Genomic DNA, 17138 nt, shown 5'->3' on the forward strand with positions numbered 1-17138 from the left:
GAAACTGTGAGCCAGAATTAACCTTTCCCCCTTGTGAGCTGATTGTCTTAAGTATTTCATGACAGTGATGGGAATCTGACTAATCTGCACTATCCTTGGTGTATAATGCTAGACCAGTTGTTCCTGGTGGTCCAGCCTTGACTCCTCATGCTGGCAAAGCCAGTTGGTTACTTTTGTTGTGGCTTCATTTCCAACAGCCTAATTTAAGACACGTTTGGAAAACTTTCCATTGCATAGTTAAGCGTTGAATTGGCCGGGCGGTGGTGGCGCACGCCTTTAATCCCAGCACTCGGGAGGCAGAGGCAGGCGGATCTGTGAGTTTGAGGCCAGCTTGGTCTACAGAGAGAGTTCCAGGACAGCCAGGGCTGTTACACAGAGAGGCCCTGTCTTGGAAACCGAAGAGAAAAGGAAGAGACAGGGGAAGGCTAGTCCGAGAGTCAGAGACGTCCCAGGTGATAGGAGAGTGACGCAGACCTGCGCCAGTCTGCGTTCATCGTTCCGAGTGGTGTGTGTTTGGTTGGTGTTTGACAATCTCACAATGTGGCCAGGGTAGCCTTAAATTCAGCCATCCTGTCCCAGCCTCGAGTACCGGGATTACAGGTGCCAGCTATACTTGGCCACATATGGCGAGGTGATTATGGGTCAGTCTGGAAACGATAAAGGAAGAAAGGTTGAGCATGTGCAGCCATAAACACTTGGCTGCCGGGCAGAAGGATCAATGCAGCCGACACCAAGAAAGCATCCATCTTGTGCTGAAAGGGTAACTTGTAAAGATTTGTGTGGGAATGGCCCATGTGTAGGTCAGAGGACACCTTTGGAGGGGTCTGTCCTTTCAGCTTCATATGGTTCCAGGCATCACCAGGCTTCCTGGTAAGCTCTTTACCCACTGAGCAATCTTGCCAGACAAATTGCCCAGGCTGGTCTCAGCTTAGACCTTTTTATTGTTTGAGGATCTCACTATGTAGCCCTGGCTGTCCTGGAACTCACAGGGATCTGCTTGCTGCTGTGTCCTGAATGTGTGTGCCCCCACAGCTGGACCTTCGCATCTCAACCTCCCAAGCCATCACACCCATCTAGGACTAACTCTTCGGTGACTTTTATGTAGATTTGGTGAATAAAGGCTATGGACCGGTGGGTCATCGAAAAATGAAACCAAATGGCCCTCCCGCATTGAAAACAGCCCTCCGCCACCTGCAGTTAGGGGAGAGATGCAAACATTGAGTGGCAGGGCCAAGTGCATTTTCCATGTTAGTTTTTCCTAATGCCGAGTCTGAAGGACTGGGCTGGGTATAGAGAAAGAGTTCCTGGGCGGATGGAAGTACACAGAGGCCCAGAGAGGGCCGGGAACACCTATGAAAACACCACCACTTTTGCCCTTTAACTGCTTCCATTCATTCAGAAGTTTTCTCTAAGAAAAGAGCAAGCACACACATGCACAGAACATTACAGAAACAACGCATGCCGGGCTGCGGTGGCGCACGTCTTTAATCCCAGCACTCGAGTGGCAGAGCCAGCCGGATCTCTGTGAGTTCGAGACCAGCCTGGGCTACAGAGCGAGATCCAGGACAGGCACCAAAACTACACAGAGAAACCCTGTCTCAAAAAACCAAACCAAGCAACCAACCAAACAAAAAGCAAAAAACCGCTAGGCACAGTGACACACACCCTTAGTCCCAGAATCTGGAAGAAGGATCAGGAGTTCATGATTAGCCTCAGTTCTGTGAAACCACTTCTCAAAAAAAAAAAAAAAAAAAAAAAAAAAACAAAAAAAACCATACACACACAAAAGCTAGGCATGAGGCAGAGGCAGGAGGATTTTTGTGAGTTCAAGGCCAACCTGCTTTACCACACAGAAGTTCTAGGCCAGCCAGAACTACATAGAGAGACCCTGTTTCCAACAAACAAAAAATAGAGACTGGAGAGATGACTCTGTGGAGTGGGTTGAGTTCCCAGCACCCACATGCATGGGGGCTCCCAGTTGCCTGTATGTCTAGTTCTGGGGACCCCACACCTTCTTTGGGGCCCCTCAGTCTCTTGCACCCACACAGTACACAGGGACTCATGCAGGCTCTCTCACACATCTTGAAAAGAGCAAAAAGGAAAAAAAAACCATTTTCAAACAATTCAGATGTCCAGAAGACAGCTAGTTCATTACACATGTTGATACAGCCTTAAATAGTAGTCATAAAAAAACCAATATAGAATTACTTCCAATATTATTGAAAATATAAAAACCCAAGATGTTGATACAGGTACCTACTATCAAGATTTTTTTTTTTTTTTAACGTTGCATGTGTGTGCACATGAATGGTAGAAGAAACAGGAGTGGGTTCTCCTTCCACCACGTGGGTCCCGGGATCAAATTCAGTAATAAGGCTCAGCAGCAAACACCTCTAACCACTGAGCCATGTCGCCAGCCCTATCTTGATTCAAAAGGACTGGGATAGCATGTGTAAGGCTCTGGGTTCCATTGTTAGCACCCAGGATTGGGGGAGAACTAGACTGGGTTCAACTCATAGGCATTAGAAAACGGTTTTGGGGTTGGGGATTTAGCTCAGTGGTAGAGCGCTTACCTAGCAAGCGCAAGGCCCTGGGTTCGATCCTCAGCTTTAAAAAAACAAAACAAAACAAAAACAAACAAACAAACAAACAAAAACCGGTTTTGAAAACCCTACAGAAAACAATCAACCTCCCCACCCCAACCGAAATCGCTATGGATGCTTGCTCAGACAGTTTTCAGTTTGGCAAAGAGAAAAGTTTAACTTCCCATAGCATCTTTTGCTGCTTTTGAGTCTTGTGACTGTACACCTATCATTTAAATATTAAATCAATTACGATATGGATACAATTACACATGGTCTTGGGAAATATTCATCTCACAAACACATACATAATTTTCCCTATCTGAATATTTACAACTTGTCTACAGAACATCCAACACAAGAATTAACGGCACATTGAGCTTCTCAGCTGACAGTGAGATAGCCCCTCAGTTCTGAAATGTCCAAGTTGTCTCAACAGCCTTCTGATGCCAGGAAAACCCAGGACCAACTGTATCTAAGAACCCGTCTCCCCGGTTTCTCCCTGTATCTCGGTCGATTTCTATTTTTTCCCCATTGGTAATTCTCAGACTTCATCTTTGCAAAACCATCGTCCTTTACAGTGGTGAAGCAACCTTGAATTTCCACAAATGCAGGGAGGGAAAAAAGATCAGAAGGGTCCTCTTTGCCAGCCAGCTTCAAGCCTCGAGTGTCGACCTCATTCTGGTCCTGCTTCATTGCACCCTGCCCATGGCTGTACTCTGCTTGGATTTCCCACCTCATGACATCTGCCCAGACTTCTGCCTTTGCCTTTGATCCTAAGAGTCACCTGACTTCCTGGCCACCAATCTTTATTTTTATTTTTTAAAGACAGAGTCTCTTGTTGCCCTGGCTGGCCTCCAACTCGCTACATAGCCGAGGATGACCTTGAATTCCGATCCTCCAGCCTCCTCCCTCCTGAGGGCTGGGGTTACAGGCGCCGGCCACCACTCAGTCGGCGGTGGGGCCGCGGGCGTCGGAGGCGGTGAGCGCCAGCGTGAAGGCGCGGGCGTCCGAGTCCATCTGCGGGGGGTTGGCGTCGAAGGCCGCCTCCCTGGCCTTGCAGCCCTCCACGAACAGCCGGCGGCGCTCCTCGATGTCGCGGAGCAGCCTGGTGGGGATCAGGGGGTTGGTGTGCAGGTAGTGTTGGAACATCCGCTGCTCGTGCAGCTCTAGAAGGCGGAGCGGCGGGTGGACGTGCGGCATGGCCATCAGGCCCGCCATGCCCGGGAGTCGCCTGGGAAACGGGCCCGGGGCTCGCACCATGGGCCGGGCGGCTCCGGCCAGCGGGCCTTCCTGGGCCTCGGGGATCCAACTGCCTCCGCCCACTCCCCCCTGCAGGACGTCGCCGATGCCATTCATGGGGCTCAGGTTGGGGACCCTGCTCTCTCCCGGCAGCTCGGACATCGCCGACAGTTGAGTCCCTTAGGTCACCAGAGAGCGCTGAGCTTAGGAGCGCTGGGCACCGGCTCCATCGGCAGGGAAGCTGTGCGCATGCGCGGGCCTCGGCGCGCTGGAAAACGGAGTGCATGCGCAAGCACCGTGCGCGGACGTCTATTGCCCTCTAGCGGTGCCGTGTGCCATTACCACCGTGGCCGCCTCCAGCTCTGAACTAAGGGGTTCCGTCACACTTTATTATTATTATTACTATTACTATTATTATTATTTTGTTTTGTTTGAGACAGTGTTTCACTATGTAGCCTTGGCTGGCCTGGGACTCATATACATGCTCAGAGATCTGCCTGCTTCTGTCTCAGAAAGCTAGAATTAAAGGTGTGCGCCACCACGCCTGGCTAATTTCTCATTTTTAAAAAGATGTGTATGAGTATTTTGTCACATATCTGTATATGCACACCATATGTTTGCCTAGGTTCCGCGGAGGTCAGAAGAGGGCATCTGATCCCCTGGAACTGGAGTTACAAGGTAGTTATGACTCACCACACAGGTGCTGGGAATTGAACCTGGGTCCTCCGCAAGAAATAGTGCTCTTCCTACATCTTCCTACAGCCTGTTTTATTCATATGTGTAAGATGGAACTGGATGTCTGGGGAGGTCAAGGTCAACTTTCCATCCTCATGTGGGTTCCGGGTATTGAACTCAGGTTGCTAGTGTTGCTTGGTAAGTTCTTTACCGACTGCCATTTCTCTGGCCTGCACATTTGTTTTAATTTTGTGTGTGCACACATGTGCAAGCTATGGCATGAATATGGAGATCAGAATACGACTTTCAGGAGTCAGTTCCGTCCTACCATGTGGAATTGCACTCAGGTTGTCAGGTTTGGTAGCAAGCACCTCTACCCTGGGTCCATCTTGCTGGCATATTTTCTCGGGAAAGCCTTTATTTTCCGCTCCCCTCACGGGTCTTGTAGCCATTTCCCTTGGAACTTCGTGTGGCTTCTTCACCATTCAGCGGCACTTCAGTCACCTGAGGGAAATACACTGTTGTCTTGGAGCTCTCCTTTGGTTGCAACTGCCAATCAGTCATCTAAAAGACACACAAGAGAGCTGTCTCGGGGGGAGCAGACCTGCAGTCCCCGGATTTGGGAGGTCGAGGCAGGAAGTTGAGAGCAAAGCCATCCTTGGCTACATGGCCAGTTCTAGGCCAGCCCCAGCTGTGTGAAAACCTGTCTGAAGTATGTGAGAGCCGTTTGCACGCCATCACCTTCGAGTGGCCCAGTTTATGTCTGCAGTGCAGCCGTACCGTGGTCATTAATAACGGTACCTGCCTTCTTGTGCCTTCGATGAACCCAGAGTCCACTGGCCACCAACCTGTCAACACTGTAGCAGCTGAGCCTATTGGCTCAAGCTAGTAACTGTGGCCATTTTGGTGCCGGGGCAGGAAGACAAAGTTCAAAGCCGGCTAGTCTGGGCAACTTAGTAAGACCCTGTCTCAAATAAAAGTAGGGTGGGGCCGGGAGATGCCTCAGCAGGTAAGGGCGATGATGTCTTGAGTTATGACCCTGGGACCCACATGGCGGAAGGAAAATCAACTCCTGCAAGCTGTCCTCTGACCCTCTGCATCCTGTGGCGTGTGCACACACTGGAAGCTTAGCTCCGTGCCGATGCTCTGGATTCAGTCAGCACTCAAGAGGCTGAGGCAGGAGGAACTCTGAGTTCCAGGCCAGCCATGGCTACACAGTGAGACCCTGTCATTCACACAAACACACACACACACACACACACACACACACACACACACACACACACGGAGGGGGAGAATGAATAGATGGCTATGGAAGGAGTTTTCACAAATCATGTTCACCCACATTATACAGAATGCAGTGGCCAAGGAGCCACTGGGATGTCAGAGGGCCAGAGACACGGCTGAGGGGTGAGAGCACTTACTGTGTTTTAGTTGATGTGATAAAACACTGACCAAAACAAACTTGGGAAGAAAGGGTTTATTTCAGTTTATAACTCTGAGGTCACAGTCCATCACTGAGGGGAGTCAGGGCAGGAACTCAAGGCAGGACTCTGGAGGCAGAGGCCATGGAGTGCTGCTCACTGCCTTTGTCTTCTGGCTTGTTCAGCTACTTTTCCTAGAGATGACAGTGCTCATGGTGGGCTGGGTCTATCTACATCAATTAGCAGTGAAGAAAATGACTCATAGACTTACCGATAGGCCAGTATGCTAGAGGTAATTCCTCCGCCGAGGCCCCTCTCTCCAGGGAAATCAAGCTGACAATCAAGATTGGCCACCACACTGCAACCGTGAGGGCATCCATGTAAAAAGCTGAGCATGGCCACGTGTCTATAACCTTACCACTGTGGGAGGCAGAGAGGGGAGGAGGGCACCGGCCTAGCTCCAGGTTCAGTGAGACTGTCTCAGGGCAAGTGAAAAGAGGACACCTGACATCCTGCTCTGGCCTCTGCATGTGTGCACTGGACATGTGCGTGTACACCACACACCGAGACACATACACTCAAAACCATAGAGGATCATTTGAACAAGTACACACAGTAACATAATGAGTACATTGACAGGCTATCTGAGAAAGAGCAGAAACTAATCATTTTCAAGAGCTACAGAGGCTTTCAGAATACTTAATAGGAATAACCTCAGTGGTTAAGAGCACTGGCTGCTCTTCCATAGGACCCAGGTTCGATTCCCAGTACCCACCATAGCTCACAGCCATCTGTAACTCCAGATCCAGGGGACTGGATGTCCTCTTCTGGCCTCCTTGAGCACCAGGGATTCAAGTATACAGACATACATGCAGACAAAAGATAAAATAGCTAAGAATAAATTTCTAGACCCGTGAAAGACTAATTTTAGGTAAATTCATTTAACAATATTAGTGCTCTCCAAATAAACATTTATGCTCAACTTCAGGTACAGAGAAGTTTGTAAAAATGTGTGTGTGTCCTTGTGCTCACCGTGTGCGCAGGTGCCGTGTGCACGTGGAGGCGAGACGTCAACCTCCACTGTTCTTTGTGACAGAATTCCACCTTGTTTTCAGAGACAGCCTCTCACTGGGACCCAGGGCTGCAGGCTCATCAGCAAACCTCAGGGACCCTCTCTCCATCACCAGTGCTGGGACTACAAGCAGGCGTCACCTCATGTGGGTGTTGGGGACAAACCTGGGTCATCGTTCTCATGAAACAAGCATCTTACAGGCTGTGCTGACTGACTCCCAGCCCTAATTTTTTTGAGCCAGGATATTCAGCCTAAGCTGCCTTCAAACCTCTTGTGATCCTTCTGACTCACCCTCCCAGGTTCTGGGATTAGGGGTATGAGCCACCACCACTTGGTTTAGAAGTCTTTAAAAACTATGAAAACAGCTGGGTGTGGTAGCGCACACCTTTAATCCCGGCACTCCAGAGGCAGAGGCAGAATCTCTGAGTTGGAGGCCAGCCTGGTCTACTTACTGAGCTCAGGGACAGCCAGGGGCTACACTGTCTCAAAAAAACAAAAAAGAAATTAAAAAGAAAAAAGAAAAGAGAAAGTGTGAAAACAGCTTATTTGGATAGGAAGAGTTCAGTATCTTTTTATTTATTTATGGTTTTTTTTTAGACAAGATTTTTCTGTGTAGCCCTGGCTGTCCTGAACTCACTCTAGCCCAGGTCAGAGATCCACCTGCCTCTGCTGGGATTCAAGGACTGTGTCACCACCATCTGGTTACAAGAGTTCCTACCTTACCAGGTGAGGTTGTTCATACCTGTAACCCCAGCATTTGGAAGACTTAGACATGTAAGGCTTTACATTTCAGGCCAGCATGAGTTAAAAGTGAGACTGTCTTAAACCAAACATGACAAAACACATCTCAAAAGAAAGATTCAGTGGCTGGAGAGATGGCTCAGAGGTTGAGAGCACTGGTTGCTCTTGCAGAGGACCTGGGTTTGGTTTCTAACACCCACATGGTGGCTGATAACCCTCTATAATTCTACTTCCAAAGAATCCAGTGTCCTCTTCTGGCCTTCTGAGGCACTGCACACACACAAATGCAGGTAACAGCTCAAAACATATTAAAGATTAATAAAAATTTTAAAGTAAAAGACTCAGCATCTTAAAGATAGCAATTATCCCTGGGTTATATGTAATATGATACTAATATATTTGAAATAACAGTAATATGTAATAGTAATACAGTAGTAATAATAGTAATGTATAATAGTAACAATGCTGGATGTGATGGGCACACCTTTAATCTCAGCACTTGGGAGCAGAGGCAGGAGGATCTCTGAATTCGAGGCCAGCCTGGGCTACAGAGAGAATTCCAGGACAGCCAGAGAAACCCTGTTCAATGCCCCTCCTCAAAGTAAACATGTGCAAAAATAACCAGAACCTCTATGAGAAAGCAGGAGTGGGCTCGGCATCAGAAAATGCAGAGCTCCCTAGAAAAGCTCGTTTGCCATGTGAAAAGTGGGTCTTTACCTCCCACTATTACTCCTCTGAATAAATCCCAAATGGTCCAAGATAAAAAAACCCGACATCTCTCACATGCACCAAGGAACTCTGGGATCAAAAATCTTGCACAATTTAGGGGAAACAGGATAAACAATCCAGGCAGGTGTGTTGACCCTGTGGGTACCACACAAGCTTGGTGACCTGAGTTTGATCCCCTAAACCCACACCAAGGATAAAAATAAAATCTTTCAGTAAAGCCAGCCAAATAATCGGAAAGATATATTTGTAATTATCAGAAATTGTCATACCTAATGCCAGTAATACGTAGTCAGCAACTACAGTCATTCAAGAAGTTATTGAGGGGAGAAATGGGTATAGAAAGTGGGCAGCCAGTGTGGGGGTGGTGGTGGTGGTGGTGGTGGTGGTGGTGGTGGTGGTGCACACCTTTAATCCCAGCACTCATGAGGCAGAGGCAGGCAGATCTCAGAGTTCGAGGCCAGCCGGGCTACAATGAGTACCAGGACAGTTAGTGCTACACAGAGAAACCCTGTCTCGAAAACCAACAAAACAAAAACAAAAGAGAATGTAGATGGTCATGAGAGAGGAAAATAAGTTAGATTTTTGTGGTGCTAGGGACCAGACCCAGACTTACTTATGTGTGCCAGGTAGTTGCTCTACCACTGAGCCACACCCCCAACCCCTCCACTGGGGGATTCTAGGCAGGTGCTCTACCACTGAGCCACACCCCAGCCCCTCACTGGGGGATTCTAGGCAGGTGCTCTACCACTGAGCCACACCCCAGCCCCTCACTGGGGGATTCTGGGCAGGGGCTCTACCACTGAGCCACATCCCAGCCCCTCACTGGGGGATTCTGGGCAGGGGCTCTACCACTGAGCCACACCCCCAGCCCCTCACTGGGGGATTCTGGGCAGGGGCTCTACCACTGAGCCACACCCCCAGCCCCTCACTGGGGGATTCTAGGCAGAAGCTGTACCACTGAGCCACATCCCCAACCCCTCCACTGGGGGATTCTAGGCAAGGGCTCTACCACTGAGCCACATCCCCAACCCCTCCACTGGGGGATTCTAGGCAGGGGCTCTACCACTGAGCCACATCTCCAGCCCCTCACTGGGGGATTCTAGGCAGGGACTCTACCACTGAGCCACACCCCAGTCTCTCACTGGAGGAGTCTAGGGAAGTGCTCTACCACTGAGCCACACCCACAAACCTTCATTGGGGCTAGTGTGCTCTCACTAGGCTAGTCTAGGCAAGTGTGCTATTACTGAAAAATTTTCAAGTCCCTTTTCATTCTTAAATGAAAAGATTACTTATATTAAAAACCTTAAAACTGATACACCTTTTTTCTACCACCAGGCTGGTAAGCACTATACATCTGACGGTTGAGCATATTGGCTACGAAATCGGAAAATACCCATTTACCAGTCACTGGTGGGAGTGTAAAGAGGCCAATCAGCCATATCTGTAAAGTTACCAAGGCAAACTTTTGGTCCAGGAATGTCACTTCTAGAAATCAGACTACAGATACTACCAAGGACAAAAAGCCTAAGGAGCTAATCAGATGCATCATCAATTTTATGGAAACGTGAAAAAAAAAACAAGTGGTATATAACACCATCAAGTGTAAGATGCATTCCAACTTGAGATGGTAAACATGAAGAATGTGTTCAGAACCAAAGCACAGTCCGGGATACGCACAGGAGACAATCTCCTAGAGGAGGCTTTTATACTGCCAGGAGAAAGCGATGGGACAGCCCAACCGTCCATCAGAATATTTCTGGGTCATTACAGCATAACCACAGAATGCAAAAAGTATAGCTCTAAGGAATAAAGATACTGGTCGGGAAGGTTCTTCAAGATATTTTCTTAGTGAAATCACAATATTAAAACCAAAGTATGTTCACTTTGTGAAGAAATAAAATAAATAAATAAATAAATAAAGTGTATACGAAATGAAATTAGGAAGGAGACTGACTTTAGAGGCTGTACCAGGTACAGGGACAAGTAGAGAAGAACAGAGAGGTCAGTCCTTCATTTTCTCGGGGCTTATGAAGAGATGACTTACTAAAAAAGAGAAACAAAAATGAAAAACCTTTGGAATATGGAAAACAAAATCTCAGAAATTTGGTATGTTTGGAAACACCATTTATCACATACTATATACAATATTTATGTTGCTTGCCATTCTCAACGTCTCAGAAACACAGTCAGTCTTACACGCTACACTCTCGTTGACTCTGACATGAAGAGAAGGCGTGTTCTGCAAAAGTTAAGTGCTTGACACAAACTTCGTCCTAAAACCAGTTTTAACTCTCCACGCTGATCCTTCTTCATCGTGGGCTCTACTACTGGCAATTTTAAGTCTCAAAATTTTACAAAACCATCCTTTGCGATTAACGAAGCCACGTGGACACAAGAAATCCCAATCAATCATAAACTCAAGAAACGTTACAGGAGTCTAACGATGTTTTGGACATTTCCCCCCTCCCAATTTTCTGACGTTTTTCCTCTTCCAACGATGCACTGCCTTATTCTCGAGATCTTTTGACTTTCGAAAACCAAGTTGCAGGATGGGGTTTGACTTGGCTGCCGAGGTCTTGGTGCCGTGTCCACCCTCGCCTGACTCCTTACTCCCGGTGGATGAACTTATCGCAGCCCAGTTCTTCTATGAGAGGATTGATCACTTCCGACGCAGTCAGGGCTATGGTAAACGTTAAAATGTCAAAATCCACCCTCTGAGGGTTGCGTAGGTACTCGATGTCGAAGGCGGCCTCCCTGGCTCTGCAGGCCTCCACGAAGCGCCTCCGGCGCTCCTCCAGCTCCTGGATCCTGCCCGGGGCGATCGGATAGTTCTCCAGGTAGTGGCGCAGGAACTGCTGGTAATTGATGCCCAAGACGCTGAGCGGGTGGCGGAGGCGCAGGTAGGGCATCGCCGCCAGGCCGCCCGCCCTGGACCGGGGCCTGCCCTCGGGCGCCTCCTCCTCCAGCGGCTCGCCCAGCAGCCGGGCCACCTCCGCCATCCGGGCTTCCCGGGACGCCGCCGCCAGCGGGCCTTCGCGGGCCGCCGCGCCACCACGGGCCGCCGCCGCGGGGCCTCCCCGGGCCTCCGCCACCCGGCCTTCTCGGGCTGCAGCCACCCGGCCTCCCCTGGCCGCCGCCCCCGGGGCTGCGGGGCCTTCCCGGGCCGCGGCCATCGGGCCTCCCCGGATCTCCTCAGGTCGCGCCGGGCCCGGGAGCGCACGCCGCCCGCCGCCTACCTCGGCCTGCGGGAGCCCGCGGTCGCCGCTCACCGCGCCCGTCTGCGGGGCGCTGCTGACTGCGGGCAGCTGGGACATGTCGGACCGCAGGGTCAGCACGGCTGCTCGCGGAGACCCGGGAATAACGGGACGGCCAGGCGCGGGGCGTGCACGCCAGGGCGCGGACCCGAGCGCAGTGCGCACGGGCAAACGGCGCGTGCACCGCCACCTGCGCAGGCGTAGCTCCAACGGCGAAGCCGAGGAGCAGTGCGCATGCGTCTCCCCCGGGCGCTTTGGGGAGAGCCTTGAGATTGCCACCTAGCGGTCAGAAGAGCCGTTGCACCCTTTCGGTTGGAGGGTGGGGCTGTCTTACGTTCCTACCAACCAGTTTCTAATTTCAATTTTAGTTTTTAAATTAGTCTTTAAAAATTTGTTTATTTGTATTTATTTTATGTGTATGAGTGTTTTGCCTGAATGTTTGTAGGTGCACCGTATTGGAGTTCTGGGAACCATGTGCTGGGGAACTGAACTTTTACCAGAGTAGCCAAAGCTCCTAACTTTGGAGCCACGTCTCTAGTCCCTTGGTTGTATTTTTGAAACAGTTTGTCATGAAGCCCAGAAAGTCATGGACGACCTTGAAGGACGACTTCCAAAAAGTTGTTCTCTGAACTTTTCCCATGTGCAAACACAAATAAAACAAATATTAAGAAAATAACTGAGCCAGGCAGTGATGGCCCAGGCTTTAATCCCAGCACTTGGGAGGCAGAAACAGGTGGATTTCGGTGAGTTTGAGGCCATTCTGGTCTACAAAGCAAGTTCTAGGACATCCAGGGCTACAAAGAGAAAACCTGTTTAGAAAAACCAAAAAAAAAGGAAACAAACAAACAACATTAAGAGAGAGCCGTGTCTCCTGAGGGTCCGCTGCTCACATGTCACTCCAGAACTCCGGTGAAGCTGTGCAAACAGATGGCATGTCCTCGCAGCCTAGACTGAATGAAGGTTTCCCTGTGCTGGCTTCACTGGTTTCTCTTAGTCAACTATCAACTGTTTTTCTTTGTGGACTCTTTTAAACATCATTCTTTCCCAGAGTCAGATCCCAAGTTGAGAAAACACTTTTGGAAACTGCAGGTTTTTTCCCACCCCAGACGGACTGGTGCTTGCAGGGTGGTACTGTTGGTTAAATGGTGCGCTCGTGGCTGGTCGCCGCCGGTGGTGGCCGGTGGAGGAGAGTCAGGAGCCATGGTTATCTTTTTAGAGCTTTATTGGGTCGGGGGAGAGAGAGGGAGAGAGAGAGAGGGAGAGAGAGAGAGGGAGAGAGAGAGAGAGGGAGAGAGAGAGGGAGAGAGAGAGGGAGAGAGGGAGAGAGAGAGAGAGAGGGAGGGAGGGAGGGAGGGAGAGAGAGGGCAGATGGAAGGAAGGAGCGGAAAGGAAAGAGAGGGGCGCACAGAGGGCCCATCCGCATTTTAGGCTGGGACGCCGTCACAGGATGGTGACATAATTAAGGACAGAATCCTTACAGGCACTTTACTGGCTCTGTCTAGCTGAGATTGCATAAGTCAAGATATAATGAAGATGAGAAGAAGGGAATTAGCAGGGCATGTGGGTTGGCATACTGCTTCCGTTTCTCCCACACCATAGGAAGAGGGTGTTATCTTTCGGGGGCTTTAGTAGTTCTGTGTGCCCAGCCCCCCCCCACACAGGGGCTCCCTCTCACCCTGATTAGACACAGACCACACCCAAATACCTGTTTTCACAGAGAGAGATCCTTTACTAAGCAGGAAGAAAAGTTAAAGTGGCTGCTTTCTGACTCAGGCAGAAAACAACAGCAAGTGACCTTGCAGACGTCATTTCTAAGAGAAAGAAAAGGGGGGGCTGTGTTAGTGTGGGCTAGCACTTGGTGGTATATTTTAATTGGGCGTGTTAAATAGATGAACCAGAGGGGGCTTTTGATTTCTGGACTTCAGTACTTTGATAGCTGGACCTTGGTAGTCAGCCTTGGGAGGAGGAAGTGGCCAAATACGAGTAGACCTTGGTGCTAGCTTTAGGAATGTGATCTAATGGTTTTCAGCAAGGCAGAGGGAGTGGGAGAAGGGCAAGGCCCGCCGGATCCACATGCTGGAGTGGGCAGTGTCCCTTCAGTACACACCTGTCTACTCATCCCAGATAGAAAGCCCACAACAGACCAGTACGGATATCGCCTGTCTTAGTTAGGGTTTCTATCGCTGTGAAGACACCATGACGATGGAAACTCTTTTTTTTTTGTGATATATATTTTTTATTTTACAATACCATTCAGTTCTACATATCAGCCATGGGTTCCCCTATTCTCCCCCCTCCCACGCCCTCCCCATACCCCCAGCCCACCCTCCATTCCCACCTCCTCCAGGACAAGTCCTCCCCCGAGGATTGCGATCAGCCTGGTAGACTCAAGTCCAGGGAGGTCCAGTCCCTTCCTCCCAGACTAAGCCAAGTGTCCCTGCATAAGTTCCAGGTTTCAAACAGCCAATTCATGCAGTGAGCACAGGACTCGGTCCCGCTGCCTAGATGCCTCCCAAACTGATCAAGCCAATCAACTGTCTCACCTATTCAGAGGGCCTGATCCAGCTGGGAGCCCCTCAGCCTTTGGTTCATAGTTCATGTGTTTCCATTCATTTGGCTATTTTTTTTTCAATAATTGAGTAAAACTGAAATTTATTATAAGCCACAGTCGTCCTAGGGACCTCCATGCTATATATATATAGCCTTTATGGTTCTATGGGTTGTGGTCTGATTGTTCATTTTATATCTAGAATCCACCAATGAGTGAGTACATACCATAACTGTCTTTCTGGGTTTGGGTTACCTCACTCAGGATGATTTTTTCTAGTTCCATCCATTTGCCTGCAAATTTCATGCTTTCATTGTTTTTCTCTGCTGAGTAGTACTCCATTGTGTATATGTACCACATTTTTTTCATCCATTCTTCCGTTGATGGGCATCTAGGTTGTTTCCAGGTTCTGGCTATTACAAATAGTGCTGCTATGAACATAGCTGAGCATGCATCTTTATGGTATGTATCAGCATTCTTTGGGTATATGCCCAAGAGTGGTATGGCTGGGTCTTGAGGTAGTTCGATTCCTAATTTTCTGAGAAACCGCCATACTGATTTCCACAGTGGTTGTACAAGTTTACATTCCCACCAACAGTGGAGGAGTGTTCCCTTTGCTCCACATCCTCTCCAACATTGGTTGTCATTGGTGTTTTTGATCTTAGCCATTCTAACAGGTGTAAGGTGGTATCTCAGAGTCGTTTTGATTTGCATTTCTCTGATGATTAAGGATGTTGAGCATTTCTTTAAATGTCTTTCAGCCATTTGTAGTTCTTGTTTTGTGAATTCTCTGTTTAGCTCTTTAGCCCATTTTTTAATTGGACTGTTCAGTGCTTTGATGTCTAGTTTCTTGAGTTCTTTATATATTGTGGAGATCAATCCTCTGTCAGATGTGGGGTTGGTGAAGATCTTTTCCCAATCTGTTGGCTGTCTTTTTGTCTTATTGACTGTGTCTTTTGCCCTGCAAAAGCTTCTCAGTTTTGAGAGGTCCCATTTATTAATGGTTGTGCTCAGGGTCTGTGCTGTTGGTGTTTTATTTAGGAAATGGTCTCCAGTGCCAATGCGTTCAAGAGTGCTTCCTATTTTCTTTTCTATTAAGTTTAGTGTAACTGGATTTATGTTTAGGTCTTTGATCCACTTGGACTTGAGTTTTGTGCATGGTGACAGATATGGATCTATTTGTAATCTTTTACATATTGACATCCAGTTATGCCAGCACCATTTGTTGAAGATACTTTCTTTGTTCCATTGTATAGTTTTGGCTCCTTTGTCAAAAACCAGGTGTTCATATGTGCATGGATTAATGTCAGGGTCTTCAATTCGATTCCATTGGTCCGTATGTCGGTTTTTATACCAGTACCAAGCTGTTTTTATTACTATAGCTCTATAGTAGAGTTTGAGGTCCGGGATGGTGATGCCTCCAAGGGTTGCTTTATCGTATAGGATTCTTTTAGCTATCCTGGGTCTTTTGTTTTTCCATATAAAGTTGAGTATTTTTCTTTCCAAGTCTGTGAAGAATTGTGTTGGGATTTTGATGGGGATTGCATTGAATCTGTAGATTGCTTTTGGTAAGATTGCCATTTTTACTATGTTAATCCTACCTACCCATGAGCATGGGAGATCCTTCCATTTTCTGATATCTTCTTCAATTTCTTTCTTTAGAGATTTAAAGTTCTTATCAAAAAGGTCTTTCACTTGTTTAGTTAGTGTTATACCAAGGTATTTTATATTATTTGTGGCTATTGTAAAGGGTGATGTTTCTTTGACTTCTTTCTCAGCCCTTTTATCATTTGTGTATAGGAGGGCTACTGATTTTTTTGAGTTGATCTTGTATCCTGCCACTTTACTGAAGGAGTTTATTAGCTGTAGGAGTTCCCTGGTAGAGTTTTTGGGGTCACTTATGTATACTATCATATCATCTGCAAATAGTGAAAGTTTGACTTCTTCCTTGCCAATTTGTATCCCTTTGATCTCCTTTTGTTGTCTTGTTGCTCTAGCTAGAACTTCTAGTACTATATTGAATAAATATGGGGAGAGTGGACAGCCTTGTCTTGTTCCTGAATTTAGTGGTATCGCTTTGAGTTTCTCTTCATTTAATTTGATGTTTGCTGTTGGCTTGCTATAAATTGCTTTTATTATGTTTAGAAATGTTCCTTGTATTCCTATTCTTTCTAAGACCTTTATCATGAAGGGGTGTTGGATTTTGTCAAAGGCTTTTTCAGCATCTAGGGAGATGATCATGTGGTTTTTTTCTTTCAGTTTGTTTATATGGTGTATTACATTGACTGATTTCCGTATGTTGAACCATCCTTGCATCCCTGGGATGAATCCTACTTGGTCGTGATGGATGATTGTTTTGATGTATTCTTGGATTTGGTTTGCCAATATTTTGTTGAGTATTTTTGCATCAATGTTCATGAGGGAGATTGGTCTGTAGTTCTCTTTCTTTGTTGCATCTTTGTGTGGTTTGGGTATCAGGGTAATTGTAGCCTCATAAAAAGAGTTTGGTAGTGTTCCTTCTGTTTCTATTGTGTGGAACACTTTGAAGAGGATTGGTATTAGTTCTACTTTGAAAGTCTGGTAGAATTCTGCACTGAAACCATCTGGTCCTGGGCTTTTTTTAGTTGGGAGACTTTTGATGACTGTTTCTATTTCTTTAGGGGTTATTGGTCTATTTAAATGGTTTATCTGGTCTTGATTTAATTTTGGTATTTGGTATTTATCCAGAAAATTGTCCATTTCTTCCTGGTTTTCCATTTTTGTGGAGTACAGGTTTTTGAAGTATGATCTGATGATTCTCTGGATTTCCTCATTGTTGTTATGTCTCCCTTTTCATTTCTGATTTTGTGAATTTGGGTGCTCTCTCTTTGC

General features: G+C 47.7%; 2 protein-coding genes across 2 annotated transcripts; both read right to left on the minus strand.

The window, feature by feature from the left end:
• Positions 1-2123: 2123 nt before the first annotated feature.
• On the minus strand, positions 2124-4210 carry Eid2b (EP300 interacting inhibitor of differentiation 2B). Its single transcript, XM_028859180.2, has one exon. The coding sequence runs from the start codon at positions 3984-3986 to the stop codon at positions 3531-3533; it is 456 nt and encodes a 151-aa protein (XP_028715013.1). The 5' UTR covers positions 3987-4210; the 3' UTR covers positions 2124-3530.
• A 6357-nt stretch (positions 4211-10567) lies between these two features.
• On the minus strand, positions 10568-11922 carry Eid2 (EP300 interacting inhibitor of differentiation 2). The gene has a single exon (XM_028859173.2). The coding sequence runs from the start codon at positions 11777-11779 to the stop codon at positions 11072-11074; it is 708 nt and encodes a 235-aa protein (XP_028715006.1). The 5' UTR covers positions 11780-11922; the 3' UTR covers positions 10568-11071.
• Between the last annotated feature and the right edge of the window lie 5216 nt (positions 11923-17138).

Source organism: Peromyscus leucopus, chromosome 1, assembly GCF_004664715.2.
Source record: "Peromyscus leucopus breed LL Stock chromosome 1, UCI_PerLeu_2.1, whole genome shotgun sequence".
Taxonomy (NCBI): Eukaryota; Metazoa; Chordata; class Mammalia; order Rodentia; family Cricetidae; genus Peromyscus; species Peromyscus leucopus.

Coding starts and splice junctions, on each gene's coding strand:
- Eid2b (XM_028859180.2), bottom strand. CDS start 3,986: ATGTCCGAGCTGCCGGGAGAGAGCAGGGTCCCCAACCTGAGCCCCATG.
- Eid2 (XM_028859173.2), bottom strand. CDS start 11,779: ATGTCCCAGCTGCCCGCAGTCAGCAGCGCCCCGCAGACGGGCGCGGTG.